Source organism: Heterodontus francisci, chromosome 7 (assembly GCF_036365525.1).
Source record: "Heterodontus francisci isolate sHetFra1 chromosome 7, sHetFra1.hap1, whole genome shotgun sequence".
Classification (NCBI taxonomy): Eukaryota; Metazoa; Chordata; class Chondrichthyes; order Heterodontiformes; family Heterodontidae; genus Heterodontus; species Heterodontus francisci.
In genome coordinates this window covers 66,839,859-66,855,848 of record NC_090377.1, presented here as the reverse complement: position 1 = coordinate 66,855,848, position 15,990 = coordinate 66,839,859, and the positions used below count along the sequence as shown (strand labels likewise).

At 41.1% G+C, this 15,990-nt stretch overlaps 1 protein-coding gene across 10 annotated transcripts in view; it reads left to right on the top strand.

Annotated features, from left to right (window-relative positions):
* The window catches only part of LOC137372031 (myosin light chain kinase, smooth muscle-like), a 433,121-nt gene that overhangs the window by 387,434 nt on the left and 29,697 nt on the right, over positions 1–15,990 (top strand). For all 10 annotated transcript variants that reach the window (XM_068035330.1, XM_068035322.1, XM_068035326.1 and 7 more), the window contains one exon: positions 161–284. In XM_068035330.1, the coding sequence (XP_067891431.1) occupies positions 161–284 (124 nt within the window). The remainder of the gene's footprint in view (positions 1–160; positions 285–15,990) is intronic.

Below are 15,990 nucleotides of genomic sequence, written 5' to 3'. Positions count from 1 at the left end.
CAATATAGACACCTAACTGAAATCTTTGGTTAGGGCTGGAAATTAACTAGTGACCCTTTGCAATGAGTATTATATTGCCAGAACTCAATAAGATCCTTAAATGTTTCAGCAGAGGAGGAAGCGTTGGTGCATAACTTGATCTTTTTGCATTTTCTTCCAGAAAGTACAACCTCTCTAAAGGTTCTATTTGGAACACCTGAATTTGTGGCTCCTGAAGTTATCAACTATGAACCAATTGGGTATGCAACAGATATGTGGAGCATTGGAGTCATCTGCTACATCTTGTAAGTTAAGTCAGTTGCACCTTGATGTGAACCTGATGATATTATGAATTATGCAAAATAGACATATACTTAATTATTATATTTTTGGCAAAGCAGTCATCTATTTTTATCCCAATTGTTTCGCAAATAAATATTTAATTAACTATCGTCATGAGTTGCAAATAGTTTTGTTTCATTTTTTATCAAAGGAAATAGTGGGGATGATTATCATCTTCACGGCCTGGGAGGAAATCTGGCAGCATGGATCCCACGCCTGTTCTAGAACCCACATAATTTTTATCATGTTATGATCAATAGGATGAAAATCTGATGGGTTTTTACAACAGGCGGCCGATGGAAGTGGAAATTATCTCCAGTGTCCTTGATCTTAAATCAGATTGGTGTGGTCACTTAAATTACTAATGAGTGCATTGATGCAAATAGAAGTTTTTTCCTTAATCTGAACAATCTAGTTCTGTATCGATTTTGAATGTCTAGTTATATCTCAACAGGCACATTTATCGGGAAACTTAGAAACTTGTTGAATCTTTATAAACACAAACATATTTTGCTATTAACTGGGCTGTATGACCTCTATCTTGCTCCACATTGTAATAATGTATTCTATTTCGATGTTAGTTGTAATATTGTCATTTAGAATTTTTGGAACTCCCAAAGTTGATTTTTAGGAAGTTTGGGTGATTTGAAAGATTGCTGCGTGTTCAGGTACAACTCAGTGAGTCAGCACAGTTCGTAATTGAAAGAAATGGCACTGAAGACATATTTTGGGGCAATGGGGAAATTCAACCTGAATAAAGTGGACTGGTATAATTATGAATGAAGGTTACACAATTGGCTGAAAGCTAATAAAATAGGAGATGAGGCTAAAGTAAATATTTTCCTCATCATTATGGGGCCAGATGCTTTTGAGGCGGTGTCTAACCAACACTACCCTCAAGACCCCAGTACTGTGGACTATTTGGAAATTATGAGATTCTGGACTCATATTGGGGCACAACTAAAATGAAATTGCACTGCCTGTTGCATTTCGTGAAAGGAAGCAGTTGTCAAGTGAGACTATTACAGATTATATTATCGAATTGAAGAAGCTCTCTCATCACTGTGGGCATGGCGCAAACATGGAAGTTAATCTTAGAGACACATTCGTTGGAGGTCTAAAGAACAGTAAAATCCAGGCCAAGCTTTTGAGTAAAGGTAATAAGCTGACATGGAAGGAGGCCTGCAATGAGACAACAGCCATAAAAATGGCAGGAAGCGATTGTTGCAAATTGCAAGGAAGTTCTTTTCCTGAGCCAGCAGGGGAGATCCACCTGATTTCAGCTGAAAGCAGGCCATGACAGCCAAGTTCCTAGACCCAGAGTCAAAAATTTAGATGCTGCCATTGCCACGGTTGCCACCAACCATCCAAATGCCCCTATTTACAGTCAAAGTGCTATGTCTATGCAGGAGTAGAGGAAACCCTAATGCTCCAGGTCGCGGTAAAGCTCCAGGTCACAGCAAAACACCAGGTCGAGGTCATGGTATACCTAAAGCTAGTTCAGGAGCCTGGAAGTCCTCAAATTTGCATATGATAGATTTGGAAACAGAAGCTGATGCTATCAAGCAGGAAGATCAAGAGTTGTACTCAGTCAGAGAGCAAGAAAAACAGCACATGGAAGGTGAGAGGAAAAGGACTGAAGGTATAATTCCAGTGCCCACAGTAAAAATGAAAGTCCGGAGGTTCACTTACTTTTATTGTTGATACAGCTGCAGCAGTGTCTGTTATCTCGGAAGGAGAGTATAAGAAGTCTCTGAGTCACATTCCCTTACGCAAAACTGGTGTGAAACTGATTAGTTATTCCAATAACTGTATTTCAATGTTAGGTGAAGTTAGTGTTAAGGTGGAATATGATGGTGCATCCTATTACTTGACATAGAAAGGAACATAGTCTCCCTGATGGGAAGGAATTGGCTTTAAAAAATACAATTAAACTGGGCCGAGTTACTTACAGTAGGGATCAGTAAGAATGCACCTGACTTTGAGGAAGCGAAGACTAATTCATTTTTAGCCTATGAGTTACCTGTGAATTATTTTTCATATACAAATGACATGCCAGTGTCTACCAGAAAAATTAGTGAAGAAACGCGCAAGGATGTGGTGCTCAGTAAAGTGCTCAATTATGTCCTGAATGGCTGGCATACAGAGTGTGATGATGAAAAATTGTAGGAGTATTTCATACGTAGAAATGAACTGAATGTAGATCAAGGCTGTCTCCTGTGGGGTTGAAGAGTCATTATTCCAACCAGGGTGAAAGAGAGATTCTTAGAGGAATTTCATCAAAAGCACACAAGGATAGTCTGTATGAAAGCAAGAAGATAGTTTTGGTATCCAAAGGTAGGTAGAGATATCGAAGAGTTGGTGAAAAGTTGTGGTGTGTCTCAGAATAAGAAATGATGCAACCAAGGTTCCCTTCATTCCATGGTCAAACCCAAGAAAACAGTGGGAACCAGTACATGTCAATTTCTTTGAAGTGGAAGAGAATTTTGTTTTGGTCGATAGATATAGCAAGTGGATAAATGTTGAGTCTATGTCCAATACTACAAGTGCCAAAACTATTGAGATGTTGAGAAGTTGGTTTGCAAGTTATGGGTTGCCTGAGGTGTTGGTGTCAGATAATGGTCCACAGTTTACGTTAGAAGAGTTTGAAATATTTCTGAGTAAAAATGGAGTCAAATGTACTCTAATACCACCATAACACCCAGCATTGAATGGAGCTACAGAAAGAAGTGTACAACTTGTGAAGAGGTTTTTGCAGAAGTATTTGCTAGGGTACAAGCGAGGCAGTAATTTCCATATTTCTCTTTGACACAGGCTAGTCAATTTTTTGTTTTCTTACAGAATAACCCCACAGTCTACAACAGGTTTCTCACCATATGTGTAGTATTTAAACACACTCCTAGGACAAGGTTTAGTTTGCTTAAGCCTGACGTCAATAACAAAGTAAGAGAAAAGCAAGGTAGAGGGAAGATGAGTCATGATACAGAAAGCATTAAACTTAGAGAGTTCAGTGTTGGTCAGAAGGTCATGGTGAAAAACCACTGGGGTGATAAGGAGAAGTATGTGTTTGGAGTTGTTGTAAAAAGACTTAGGTGCATTCTATCTAGTGAAGATTGGAGAGAGACTCCATCCATGTCATGTAGATCATTTGCTTGAAAGAGGAAATCTGACAAAGGGACAGCATGAGAAACCTCCAATAGTCCAAATTCCTAGAGTCCCAAGTGAAGGTCAGAAAGAAAGTGCAAGTCACAAAGAAACTGAAAGTTTGCCGATATCACAGAATCACCAATAGAGCAAACAAACATACGAATTAGGAGCAGAAGTAGGCCATTCAGCCCCTCGAGCCTGCTCCGCCATTCAATAAGATCATGGCTGATCTGTTTGTGCTTCGCATTCCACACTCCCATCTACCCCCAAAAACCCTTGATTCCCTTGCCTGAAAAGAATCTATCTATCTCCGCCTTTAAAATATTCAATGACCCTGCCTCCACCACCTTCTGAGGGAGTGAGTTCCAAAATCGCACAACCCTCAGAGAAAAATTTTCTCCTCATCCCTTTCCTAAAAGGGCGACCCCTAATTTTAAAACAGTGCCCCCTTGTTCTGGACTCACCCACAAGAGGAAACATCCTCTCCATATCCACCTTGACAAGACCATTCCAGATCTTATAAATTTCAATCAAGTCTCCATGCTTTCCTCAAAAGAGAACCCGCTCATTCCAGGTATCAATCTAGTAAACCTCCTCTGAACCACCTCCAAAGCATTTACATCCTTCCTTAAATAAGGAGACCAAAACTGCACACAATATTCAAGATGTGGCCTCAGAAATTCCCTGTATAACTGAAGCATAACATCCTTACTTTTATTTTCAATTCCTCTCTTAATAAAGGATAGCATTCCATTAGCCTTCTTTATTATTTGCTGTACCTGCATACTAACATTTTGTGACTCATACACGAGAACACCCAGATCCCTCTGCACCTCAGAATTCTGCAATCGTTCTCCGTTTAAGTAATACTCTACTTTTTTATTCTTCCTGCCAAAGTAAACAACTTCACATTTTCCCACATTATACTCCATCTGCCAGATTTTTGCCCACTCACTCAATCTATGTCAGTCTGCAACCTCCTTATGTCCTCTTCACAACATTACTTTCCTACCTAACTTTGTGTCATCTGCAAATTTAGCTACCATGCCATCACTCCCCTCATCTAAATCATTGATATAAATTGTAAAAAGTTGAGGCCCCAGCACAGACTCCTGCAGTACTCCACTCGTCACATCCTGCCAATCAGAAAAGGACCCATGTATGCATACTCTGTTTTCTGCTAGCCAGCCAATCCTCTGTCTATGCTAACATGCTATCCTCAACACCATGAGCTCCTAATTTGCACAATAACCTTTTATGTGGCACCTTGTCAAATGCCTTCTGGAAATCCACTAATGGGCTTCCCTTTATCCACAGCACATGTCATTACTTCAAAGAACTCCAACAAATTGGTTAAAGTGAGTCAGGGTCTTTGATTAAGACTAATGAATCAATTTCACAGTCCAAACCATTAAGTGGAGTTGTTTGTCAAAGTCAAAGTTCAGGGTTGACACAATCTGATATGTTGAGAGAGCAGAGTCAAGCTAATGGAAATGGAACAAGATACCCAGACAGAAAGAGAAAGAAGCCAGATAGGTTAATTGAAAGTATGTAGGAAGGAAGATGAAATAAGTTGTTCTTTTCATTACTTCTTGTCAAATGATGATATTTTTGTTAAAGATATACTGGTGTTAAGGAAAAACTTTTTTTTTTTTACATGTAAGTTACTCTGGAAACATTGGTCATATTGTTTTAGCTGTGATCACAGTAACAAGCATGGAACCCAACCTGTTAAATTTCAGGTATTATTGTATTCTGGGAAATTATGTACATATACCATTTTTCATTTTAATGTATATGTTTTTTTTAGTGGGAGGGATTGTAGTATATTGTCATAACTGAGCATTTTGCTATACTGCCCTCTCTGTTGGGGAGGTGTAATTTCTGTTGCCTTCTCTGCTTGAGGAAGTATTAATAAAGTTTGTTCAATTATGGCTGCTTGCTGTGAGTCTACATGTTAACTACTGAGTGAAATATACAACAATGTGGCTGTCATGCTTGAATAGCTGGCAGTGTGCACAAGCTGTGAGATATGGTTGGGAGGCTTGTTAGATGTTTGAGGGTAAGGTGACGTATATGAATATCAGATTGTTAAGAGATTATTGGTAGGTAAATGATGGGGCTGTGGTGAATTGAGCAGTTTCTGAGGCTAGTGATGTAGTTGGTAGGATACAGCGTTTGAAGATCCATTCACTGAACTTGACCACTCGTAAGGTCATTGAACTTCTTGCAGCACTGCATCCACGTCCTTGGGCCTTGACTCCTGGCATTGCTCTCCCTGGCTATTCCTGTTCCCACTGCCTTCTGAGCATGTGTCTAGAGGGCCTCCTGGCCCCCTGCCGATACAGGAAATCCCTCCTCCTTTCCACCTGCTCCACCAAGGCCTCCAATGCAGCATCTGAGAAGCTTGGAGGCCATTCTCTCCTATGTTGTGTCATTCTTCAATTTTTCCCAGGTCAAGTCACTTCTTGCGCACCTGCCAGCACTTCCTTCAGCCATAATGAAACTCTCCTTGAGGAGATGCAGGCTAGCTTTAAGCAGTGCAGGCTAGAATTAAGTGTTGTTAGCTACTCACCATATTGGCTGCTGATGCATCCAGCCAATCAACAGCATGGTTGGTACTGGCTGGAGCTGAAATAATTGAATTGTGCAGGTCGCACGAATGCTGCTACACTGCATACTGCCTGCATTGCAATCAATGGGGAGCGATAACATCGTGATCCCCTTGTCCATTTTAGGGGTTTTTGAATTTAGTCCCCATGGTCCTTTCATCTGTTCTGAGTCAAAGAAAGGGTGAATGTTGTTTACATTTATCTTAAGGGGAATGCTTTAATAAATAGCAGCTAAGCCATCGAGCTAGATATTATTAACTTTATTTAAGACCAGAAAGCATGTTGTAGTGGAAGAAGTATACATTCTAGTTCAGTAATCACCACCATTTTATAGTGATATTAGATTTTGAAATACAATGATCTGTTTTTAAACATTTCAGTCATAAGATGCATATTGATGTTCCCTGTATAGTGCATGAAGGAACAGGCGGAAAAAAAACCTTTTATTTATCATAAGGTGACTCTTATATGAATGATATGATAAAATAATGCTACTGCAATTAACAGAACATTAAAATATGGGAAATTAATGTTATACCATATGGCTGAAAAGTTATGTGGATACAGTTTGCATTTAAAACTGAGAAGCATTTATATTTTTTGGCTTGATCAGATGAGTTTAAAAAATATCTTGGCAAGCTTTAACCAAAAGGAAATGATGTTTATAAATGCATTTGATATATTTTTAATCCCCAAAAAAGCACAGTGTTTACGATCTTATGTTTGAAAAAGAGCCAAAATTAATTAAGTGGGTGTAAGAGCTAAGATAAAGGGAAATCATGTAAATAAAACTGAAGTTGATAATAAACTTAAGATTATTCTAAAACTAACTAGAATTGTAAAGAATTCAGAGTGCTGTAGTAAGGAGCTGATGACCTGCACCCAGTGCCAGCTGCTCCTTCGACAGTCTGAAGATAAATCAGTTTATTTTTGCATTCTGGATGGAAAATTGTTTCCATAATAAGTAGATCCACTCGTACCAGTTACTAACTTTAAAAGGATATAAAAGGAGCATAGCGCTCATTCCAAATTTATACACTCTGTGCTGAAGCAGATTTAATGGACCTGATAAAGCAAAAGCAGGTTAACTGTACTAAGGGCTTGTTCTATGGAAAATCAATTTTAATACCAGAAATTTTTGCGACTCTTTTAATGTTATAGTGCTAGGCTACAATGTACATGTGTTATTCAGTTTTAAAACACCATACATTAAATGCTTTATAGTGTCAATTGAACTATTGAATTAGATGGGAAAGTCTGTTGCATGGTAGCCTTTTCATCTAGAGATTATACACTTGAGCTCCCCAGAGATTCATCCCTGTGTATTCTAAATTAAAGTCCATCCTTATAGTTTTGAGAAAGTATTGTATTAAATCTTCATGTGTGCCAAGTAAGTAACAGGAAACAGACTATTGCAATTGTTTTCAGGGGAATTCGTACAATCTAACATATGCGAAGCCAAAGCTGCAAGAACAGCAACAAAAGTGACTGCTATGAAGTAAAAGTAGAAGGCAATGTGCTGAGTGAAAATATGAATATTTCCTTGCGGTACTATAAACTAAGCAATTATTTTGTTAGGTTCTTAAGGCAATAAACAGATTAGTGGTATTTTATACTGTCAGGCAAGTCCCCAACCTGCCAAGAATGAGGAAAGTTATTTTTTCCATATGAACATTGATTTTAAACTGTTGATGGTGAAGAAAGAACTTGCTTTAAAAAACAATTGGAGACTTTGGCTGGAGAGAGACATTAGCATATCAACAGACAGTACTTTAAAGGACAAAGGAGTTATTCCCTGCTCCAATTTAATCCACAATGGACTTTTAATTACCAGACATTGAAGGTGGAAAGGCTATCATTCCAGGTTAACTGCTAAGGTGGCCAAATACATAAACAGACATGGTCGGTCCAGTTTGGTCATGTGACTGGCTGACTGTTGGAGTTCTTTGAATTTGAACTTCCAACAGGGATTTTGAAATCAGAAAACTGTTTTCTCCTGGACTGAGAACACCTCTCTCCTGTCTGCTCTCATCTCACTGTCATCAGCTTTGGAAACCATTAAAGACACACGAACCCCAAAAGAGAAAAGTCTCCTACACTGAACAAGGTTTAAGAAGAATACTGGGCCCCAACGAAAAGTAAGACTACCTACAATCAAGGACTCTACAGCAAGCTCAAAGCACAGTATAAAAAAAAAACGTCTTCAGTAATTGCCTCAAACCTCTCCATTTTATTTTTCTTCTCTTTTCTGTCTCTATTTGCATGTGCGTATGCATGCCAGCATGGGGTGTGGCATGTATCCGTAGGCGTTAACCGAATTAGAGTTTAAGTTTACGGTTTAATAAAGGTGAATACAGGTGAAGACAGTAAAAGACCCCAGACACCTTTCTCATCTGGTCGTAACAATACAATACAATGTATTTATTGCATTCCACTGCAATACATTTGCTACTTTCATCAGCAGGGACACTGGATTACTTCTCTTTTTCAAACTATGAATGAGTACTAAAAGCAGTAGATTTTAAAGTCAAGTATCCAAAATAAGCGTACAGTTGGGAAATATTTACATAAAGAAAACTTCAACACAGTGTTGTTGGTATTCTAGACAAAATACCAGCAGCATACTGAAGAAATTAAAAAGTTTAATATTGACCAACGTCTAAATAACTAAAGAAATATATCTGAGAAAAGAGATTCAACCGTGTACAGAGAATCAAATACTTTTCCTTTGATTTACTATAGTGTCAAATCAAAGTTGGTTCATTCAAATTATCTGATGATTCAGGTTTTTTGTATTAAGTTTGCATTTTGATGTATCATTTATGTTGCTTAATTTATTTATTTGATAATTCAGATTTTTAGTGCAAAAATGACTTTTGAGTTGTCAGGAGTAGAATGTATTGCAAAAATAGCAAAAAGTTTTAAAGTTGGACTGGAGTGAGTAAAGTCACAGGACAGAGTTGGCTAAAGTGGACTAGGAAAATAGGTTAAAGGATAAGATGGTAGAGAAGCAGTGGCAGACATTTAAGGAGATATTTCATAACTCTCAACAAAGATAAATTTCATTGAGAAAGGCACTATGAGAAGGATGCAGCATCTCTGGCTAACTAAGGAAGTTAAGGATGGTATCAAATTGAAAGAAAAGGTCTACAATGCTGCGAAGATTAGTGGTGGGCCAGAAGATTGGGAACATTTTAGAAACCAGCAAAGGATGGCTAAAAAAATAAAGAGGGAGAAATTAGAGTATGAGAGTAAACTAGCAAGAAATATAAAAACAGACCGTAAAAGCTTCTACAAATATATAAAAATGAAAAGGGTAACTAAAGTAAGCATTGGTCCCTTAGAGGATTAGACTGTGGAATTAATAATGGGAAACACAGAAATGGCAGAGACTTTGAATAAGAATTTTGCATCTGCCTTCACAGTAGAAGTCAGATAAATCATCCCATGAATAGTAGAAAATCAAGAGGCAAAAGGGAGGGAGGGACCTAAAACAATCACTATCACAAGAGAAAAAGTACTAGGAAAACTAAAGGGACTAACAGCTGACAAGTCCCCGGACTTGATGGCCTGCTTCCTAAGGTCTTGAAAGAAGTAGCTGCAGAGAGTCGATTCTGGAAAGGTCCCAGCGGATTGGAAAATCTCTATTGAAGAAAGGAGGGAGACAGAAAGCAGGAAACTATAGGCTGTGTTATAATCTTGTTAAGGACCATTAACCTTTAAAGGGAGAAAGTCAAATTTCCAGTTATTACTGAAAGCATTACACCACAAGATTTCATGTTTTAAACAAAAAGTTTGACTGTACAAGAGTTAAACAAATCAAAACACTACTAACTTAACACTACAATTTGGAAACACATATTTAAAATTAAAATCTTAACAGAACATAAAGACGTACATTTGCTGGTTGGAGTCATACCTAGCACAAAGGAAAATGGCTGTGGTTGTTGGAGGTCAATCATCTGAGCTCCAGGACATCACTGCAAGAGTTGCTCAGGGTAGTGTCCTAGGCCCAACCATCTTCAGCTGCTTCATCAATGACCTTCCTTCAATCATAAGGTCAGAAGTGGGGATGTTCGCCAATGATTGCACAATGTTCAGCACCATTCGCGACTCCTCAAGTACTGAAGCATTCCGTGTAGCAAGACCTGGACAATATCCAGGCTTGGGCTGATAAGTGGCAAGTAACATTTGCACCACACAAGTGCCAGGCAATGACCATCTCCAACAAGAGAGAATCTAACCATCTCCCCTTGACATTCAATGGCATCTGCTGCTCTTGTCCTTCTAGGTGGTAGTGGTCGTGGGTTTGGAAGATGCTGTCTAAGGATCCTTGGTGCATTGTTGTAGTGTATCTTGTAGATGATACACACTGCTGCTACTGTGAGTTGGTGGTGATGGGATTGAATGTTTGTGGATGGGGTGCCAATCAAGCAGGCTGCTTTGTCCTGTATGGTTTTAAGCTTCTTGAGTGTTGTTGCAGCTGCACCCATCCAGGCAAGTGGAGAGTATTCCATCACACTCCTGACTTGAGCCTTGTAGGTGGTGGACAGGCTTTGGGGAGTCAGGAGGTGAGTTACTCGCTGTAGGATTCCTAGCCTCTGACCTGCTCTTGTAGCCACGGTATTTATGTGGCTACTCCAATTCAATTTATGGTCAATGGTAACCCCCAGGATTTTGATAGTGGAGGATTCAGCGATCGTAATGCCATTGAACGTCAATGGGAGATAGCTGGATTCTCTCTTGTTGGAAATCATCATTGCCTGTTACTTGCCACTTATCAGCTCAAGTCTGGTTATTGTCCAGTCTTGTTGCATTTCTACACAGACTGCTTCAGTATCTGAGGGGTCGTGAATGGTGCTGAACATTGTGCAATCATCAGCGAACATCACCACTTCTGACCTTATGATGGAGGGAAGGTTATAGAAACATAGAAAATAGGAGCAGGAGTAGGCCATTTGGCTCTTTGAGCCTGCTCCGCCATTCAGTATGATCATGGATGATCATCCAACTCAGTAACCTGTTCCCGCTTTCACCCCATACCCTTTGATCACTTTAGACCCAAGAGCTATATCTAACTCCTTCTAGAAAACATACAATGTTTTGGCGTCAACTGCTTTCTGTGGTAGTGAATTCCACAGGCTCACCACTCTCTGGGTGAAGAAATTTCTCCTCATTGATGAAGCAACTGAAGATGGTTGGGCCTAGGACATGACCTTGAGGAAGTCCTTAAGTGATGTCCTGGAACTGAGATGATTGACTTCCAACCATCTTCCTTTGTGCTAGGTTTCACTCTAACCAGTGGAGGGTTTTCCCCCGATTCCCATTGACACCAGTTTTGCAAGGGCTCCTTGATGCCATTCTCGATCACAGTATGACAGAGCAATTTCTGCTCAACTTACTGGTTCCAACTGCCCAACTAAACGAGCCCACCTGCAGTTTTATGGCTCTCAGCTCTCTAATTCTGTCTCTGTAAGCACTCATGGAGGGATTTTTGAATTTTAAACCTCTTTGTTCTTGGAAAGCATATTAATAATTTAAATCCCTGATGAGGTAGCTGCAGACACACTGTCTCCCTCAAAAAGTTCCAAGAGGTTCCCATTGTTTAGGATCTTCACACTTCCCACTCTGACCTTATTAAATAAACATGGGCCACCCTTTGATTTGTAACCACCCTAAGTTTTTTTTGTCAGCTTCTCTAACCAGATGTTTTCATTTGTCTTGTATTAAAAATAATTCTAATCTTTGGCCTCCTTGTCTCGAGAGACAATGGGTACGCGCCTGGAGGTGGTCAGTGGGTTGTGAAGCAGCGCCTGGAGTGGCTATAAAGGCCAATTCTAGAGTGACAGACTCTTCCACAGGCGCTGCAGGTAAAATTGGTTGTCGGGGCTGTTACACAGTTGGCTCTCTCCTTGCGCTTCTGTCTTTTTCCCTGCCAACTGCTAAGTCTCTTTGACTCGCCACGCTTTAGCCCTGCCTTTATGGTTGCCCGCCAGCTCTGGTGATCGCTGGCAACTGACTCCCACGACTTGTGATCAATGTCACAGGACATTGTCACATTTGCAGACGTCTTTAAAGCAGAGACAAGGACGGCCGGTGGGTCTGATACCAGTGATGAGCTCGCTGTACAATGTGTCCTTGGGGATCCTGCCATCTTCCATGCGGCTCACATGGCCAAGCCATCTCAGGCGTCGCTGGCTTAGTAGGGTGTATATGGTGGGGATGTTGGCTGCCTCGAGGACTTCTGTGTTGGAGATACGGTCCTGCCCCCTGATGCCAAGGATTCTCCGGAGGCAGTGAAGATGGAATGAATTGAGACGTCGCTCTTGGCTGACATACGTTGTCCTGGCCTCGCTGCCGTAGAGCAAGGTACTGAGGACACAGGCTTGGTACACTTGGACTTTTGTGTTCTGTGTCAGTGCGCCATTTTCCCACACTCTCTTGGCCCATCTGGACATAGCAGAGGAAGCCTTTCCCATGCGCTTGTTGAATTCTGCATCGAGAGACAGGTTACTGGTGATAGTTGAGCCTAGGTAGGTGAACTCTTGAACCACTTCCAGACTGTGGTCGCCGATATTTATGGATAGGGCATTTCTGACGTCCTGTCCCATGATGTTCATTTTCTTGAGGCTGATGGTTCGGCCAAATTCGGTGCAGGCAGCCGCAATCCTGTCGATGAGTCTCTGCAGACACTCTTCAGTGTGAGATGTTAATTCAGCATCGTCAGCAAAGAGGAGTTCCCTGATGAGGATTTTCCGTACTTTGGTCTTCGTTCTTAGACGGGCAAGGTTGAATAACCTGCCACCTGATCTTGTGTGGAGGAAAATTCCTTCGTCTGAAGACTTGAATGCATGTGAGAGCAGCAGGGAGAAGAAGGTCCCAAACAGTGTAGGCGTGAGAACACAGCCCTGTTTCACGTCACTCAGGATAGGAAAGGGGTCTGATGAGGCACCGCCATGCTGAATTGTGCCTTTCATATTGTCATGGAATGAGGTGATGATACTTAGTAGCTTTGGTGGACATCCAATCTTTTCTAGTAGTCTGAAGAGACCACGTCTGCTGACGAGGTCAAAGGCTTTGGTGAGATCAATGAAAGCAACGTAGAGGGGCATCTGTTGTTCACGGCATCTCTCCTGTTTTTGGAGAAGGGAGAACAGCATGTCAATGGTGGATCTCTCTGCTCGAAAGCCACACTGTGCCTCAGGGTAGACATGCTCAGCCAGCTTCTGGAGTCTGTTTAAAACAACTCGAGTGAAGACTTTCCCCACTATGCTGAGCAGGGAGATTCCACGGTCGTTGTTGCAATCACCACGGTCACCCTTGGTCTTATAGAGGGTGATGATATTGGAATCGCCTCTTTAAACAGCGTTCAAATCACACGCAGCTTCCACAGTGCGGACTGCGACGCCAACCATTCCCTTGTGTGCAGCAAGGTTAGCCTCAAACCAAAGAAGCTGCATCACTCCAAGCAGAAGGGCTGCCCGCGCATCAACACGAGCAGAATTTCTCATCCACAGCAGTTACGTAAGTTTCTAAATTCACTTGAAAAAGCCCTTCAAAACACTCCCACAGGGGATGCAGAGACCAAGTGGGCCCACATCAGAGACGCCATCTATGACTCAGCAATGACCACCGAGGCAAACATGTGAAGTGGAATGCAGACTGGTTTCAATCTCACATTAAAGAGCTGGAACCTCTCATAGCCGCTAAGCACATTGCACTGCTGAACTACAAGAAAGCCTCCAGCGAGTTAACATCCGTAGCACTTAAAGTAGACAGAAGCGCTGCATAAAGAACAGCCAGGCGCTGTGCAAATGACTACTGGCAACACCTATACAGTCATATTCAGCTGGCCTCTGACACCGGAAATATAAGAGGAATGTATGATGGCATTAAGAGAGCTTTTGGGCCAACCATCAAGAAGATTGCACCCCTCAAATCTAAATCAGGGGACGCAATCACTGACCAACACAAGCAAATGGACCGCTGGGTGGAACATTACCTAGAAATGTACTCCAGGGAAAATGTTGTCACTGAGACTGCCCTCAATGCAGCCCAGTCTCTGCCAGTCATGGATGAGCTGGACGTACAGCCAACAAAATCGGAACTCAGTGATGCCATTGATTCTCTAGCGAGCAGAAAAGCCCCTGGGAAGGACGGCATTACCCCTGAAATCATCAACCGTGCCAAGCCTGCTATACTTTCAGCACTGTACGAACTGCTTTGCCTGTGCTGGGATGAGGGAGCAGTATCACAGGAAAATAATTCAATTACAAATTAAACGTTACCTCTAGAAAATTAATACAAACCATGAACCAAGTGATCATAACAATCTGTCATAGGGAAAATGCTAGAATCCATTATTAAGGAAGTAGTAGCAGGACATTTAGAAAATCATAATACAATCAAGCAGAGTCAACATGGTTTTATGAAAGGGAAATTGTGTTTCACAAATTTATTCGAGTTCTTTGAGGATGTAACAAGCATGGTGGATAAAGGGAAACCAGTAGATGTAATGTATTTGAACTTCCAAAAGGCATTCAATAAGGTGCCACATAAAAGGTGCCACACAAGACATGACTTCATAGTGTTGGGGGTAATATATTAGCATGGATAGAGGATTGGCTAATTAACAAGAATCAGAGAGTTAGGATAAATGGGTCATTTTCAGTTTGGCAAACTGTAATTAGTGGAGTGCCACAGGGATTAATGCAGGGGCCTCAACTATTTACGATCTAGATTAATGACTTGGATGAAGGGACTGAGTGTATTGTAGCTACATTTACTGATGATGCAAAGATAGGTAGGAAAGCAGGCTGTGAAGAGGACACAAAGAGTCTGAAAAGTGATACAGATAGGCTAAGTGAGTGGGTAAAAATTTTAGCAGATGGATTATAATGTGGGAAAATGTGAGGTTGTCCACTTTGGCAGGAAGAATAGAAAAGCAGAATATTATTTAAATGGAGAGAGACTGCAGAATGCTGCGGTACAGAGGGATCTGAGTGGCCTTGTACATGAATCGCAAAAAGTTAGCATGCAGATACAGCCAGCGATTAGAAAGGCAAATGAAACGTTGGACTTTATTACAAGGGGGATGGAGTATAAAAGTAGGGAAGTCTTGCTACAAATGTACAGGGCATTGGTGAGACTGCACCTAGAGTATTGTGTACAGTTTTGGTCTCCTTACTTAAGGAGGGATATACTTGCATTGGAAGCAGTTCAAAGAAGGTGCACTAGGCTGATTCCTGGGATGAGGGATTGTATTATGAGGACAGGTTGTGCAGGTTGGGCCTATACTCATTGGAATTTAGAAGAATGAGAGGTGATTATATTGAACCATATAGGATTCTGAGGGGACTTGACAGGGTAGATGCTGAGTGGATGTTTCCTCTTGTGAGGGAATCTGAAACTAGGGGTCACAGTTTCAAAATAAAGGGGTGTCCTATTCAAGATGGAGATGAGGAGGAATTTCCTCTCTGAGGGTCTTTAATCTTTGGAATTCTCTTCTACAGAGAGTAGTGCAGGCTGGATTATTGAATATATTCAAGGCTGAGTTCGACAGAATTTTGATCGACAAGGGCGTAAAGGGTTATGGAGGGCAGGCAGAAAAGTGGAGTTAAGGCCACAGATCAGCCATCATCTTGTTGAATGACGGAACAGGCTCAAAGGGCCAAATAGCCTACTCCTGCTTCTATTACTTATCCTATAACCTGTAGAGTCCTGTGGTCAGGCTACACCCTGAGCACGACAGCCATTTATGGCCACCAAGGGGGATATCCATATCTGGAGGCAGCTCAAAGAAGAGCCTCATGGCTGATTGCTAGCGTGGGAGGACTGAGCAATAATGAGAAACTGGTGAATTTTGGCCTTTTCCTCTTGAATTGAAGAGATTAATAAGTGATTTTATAGA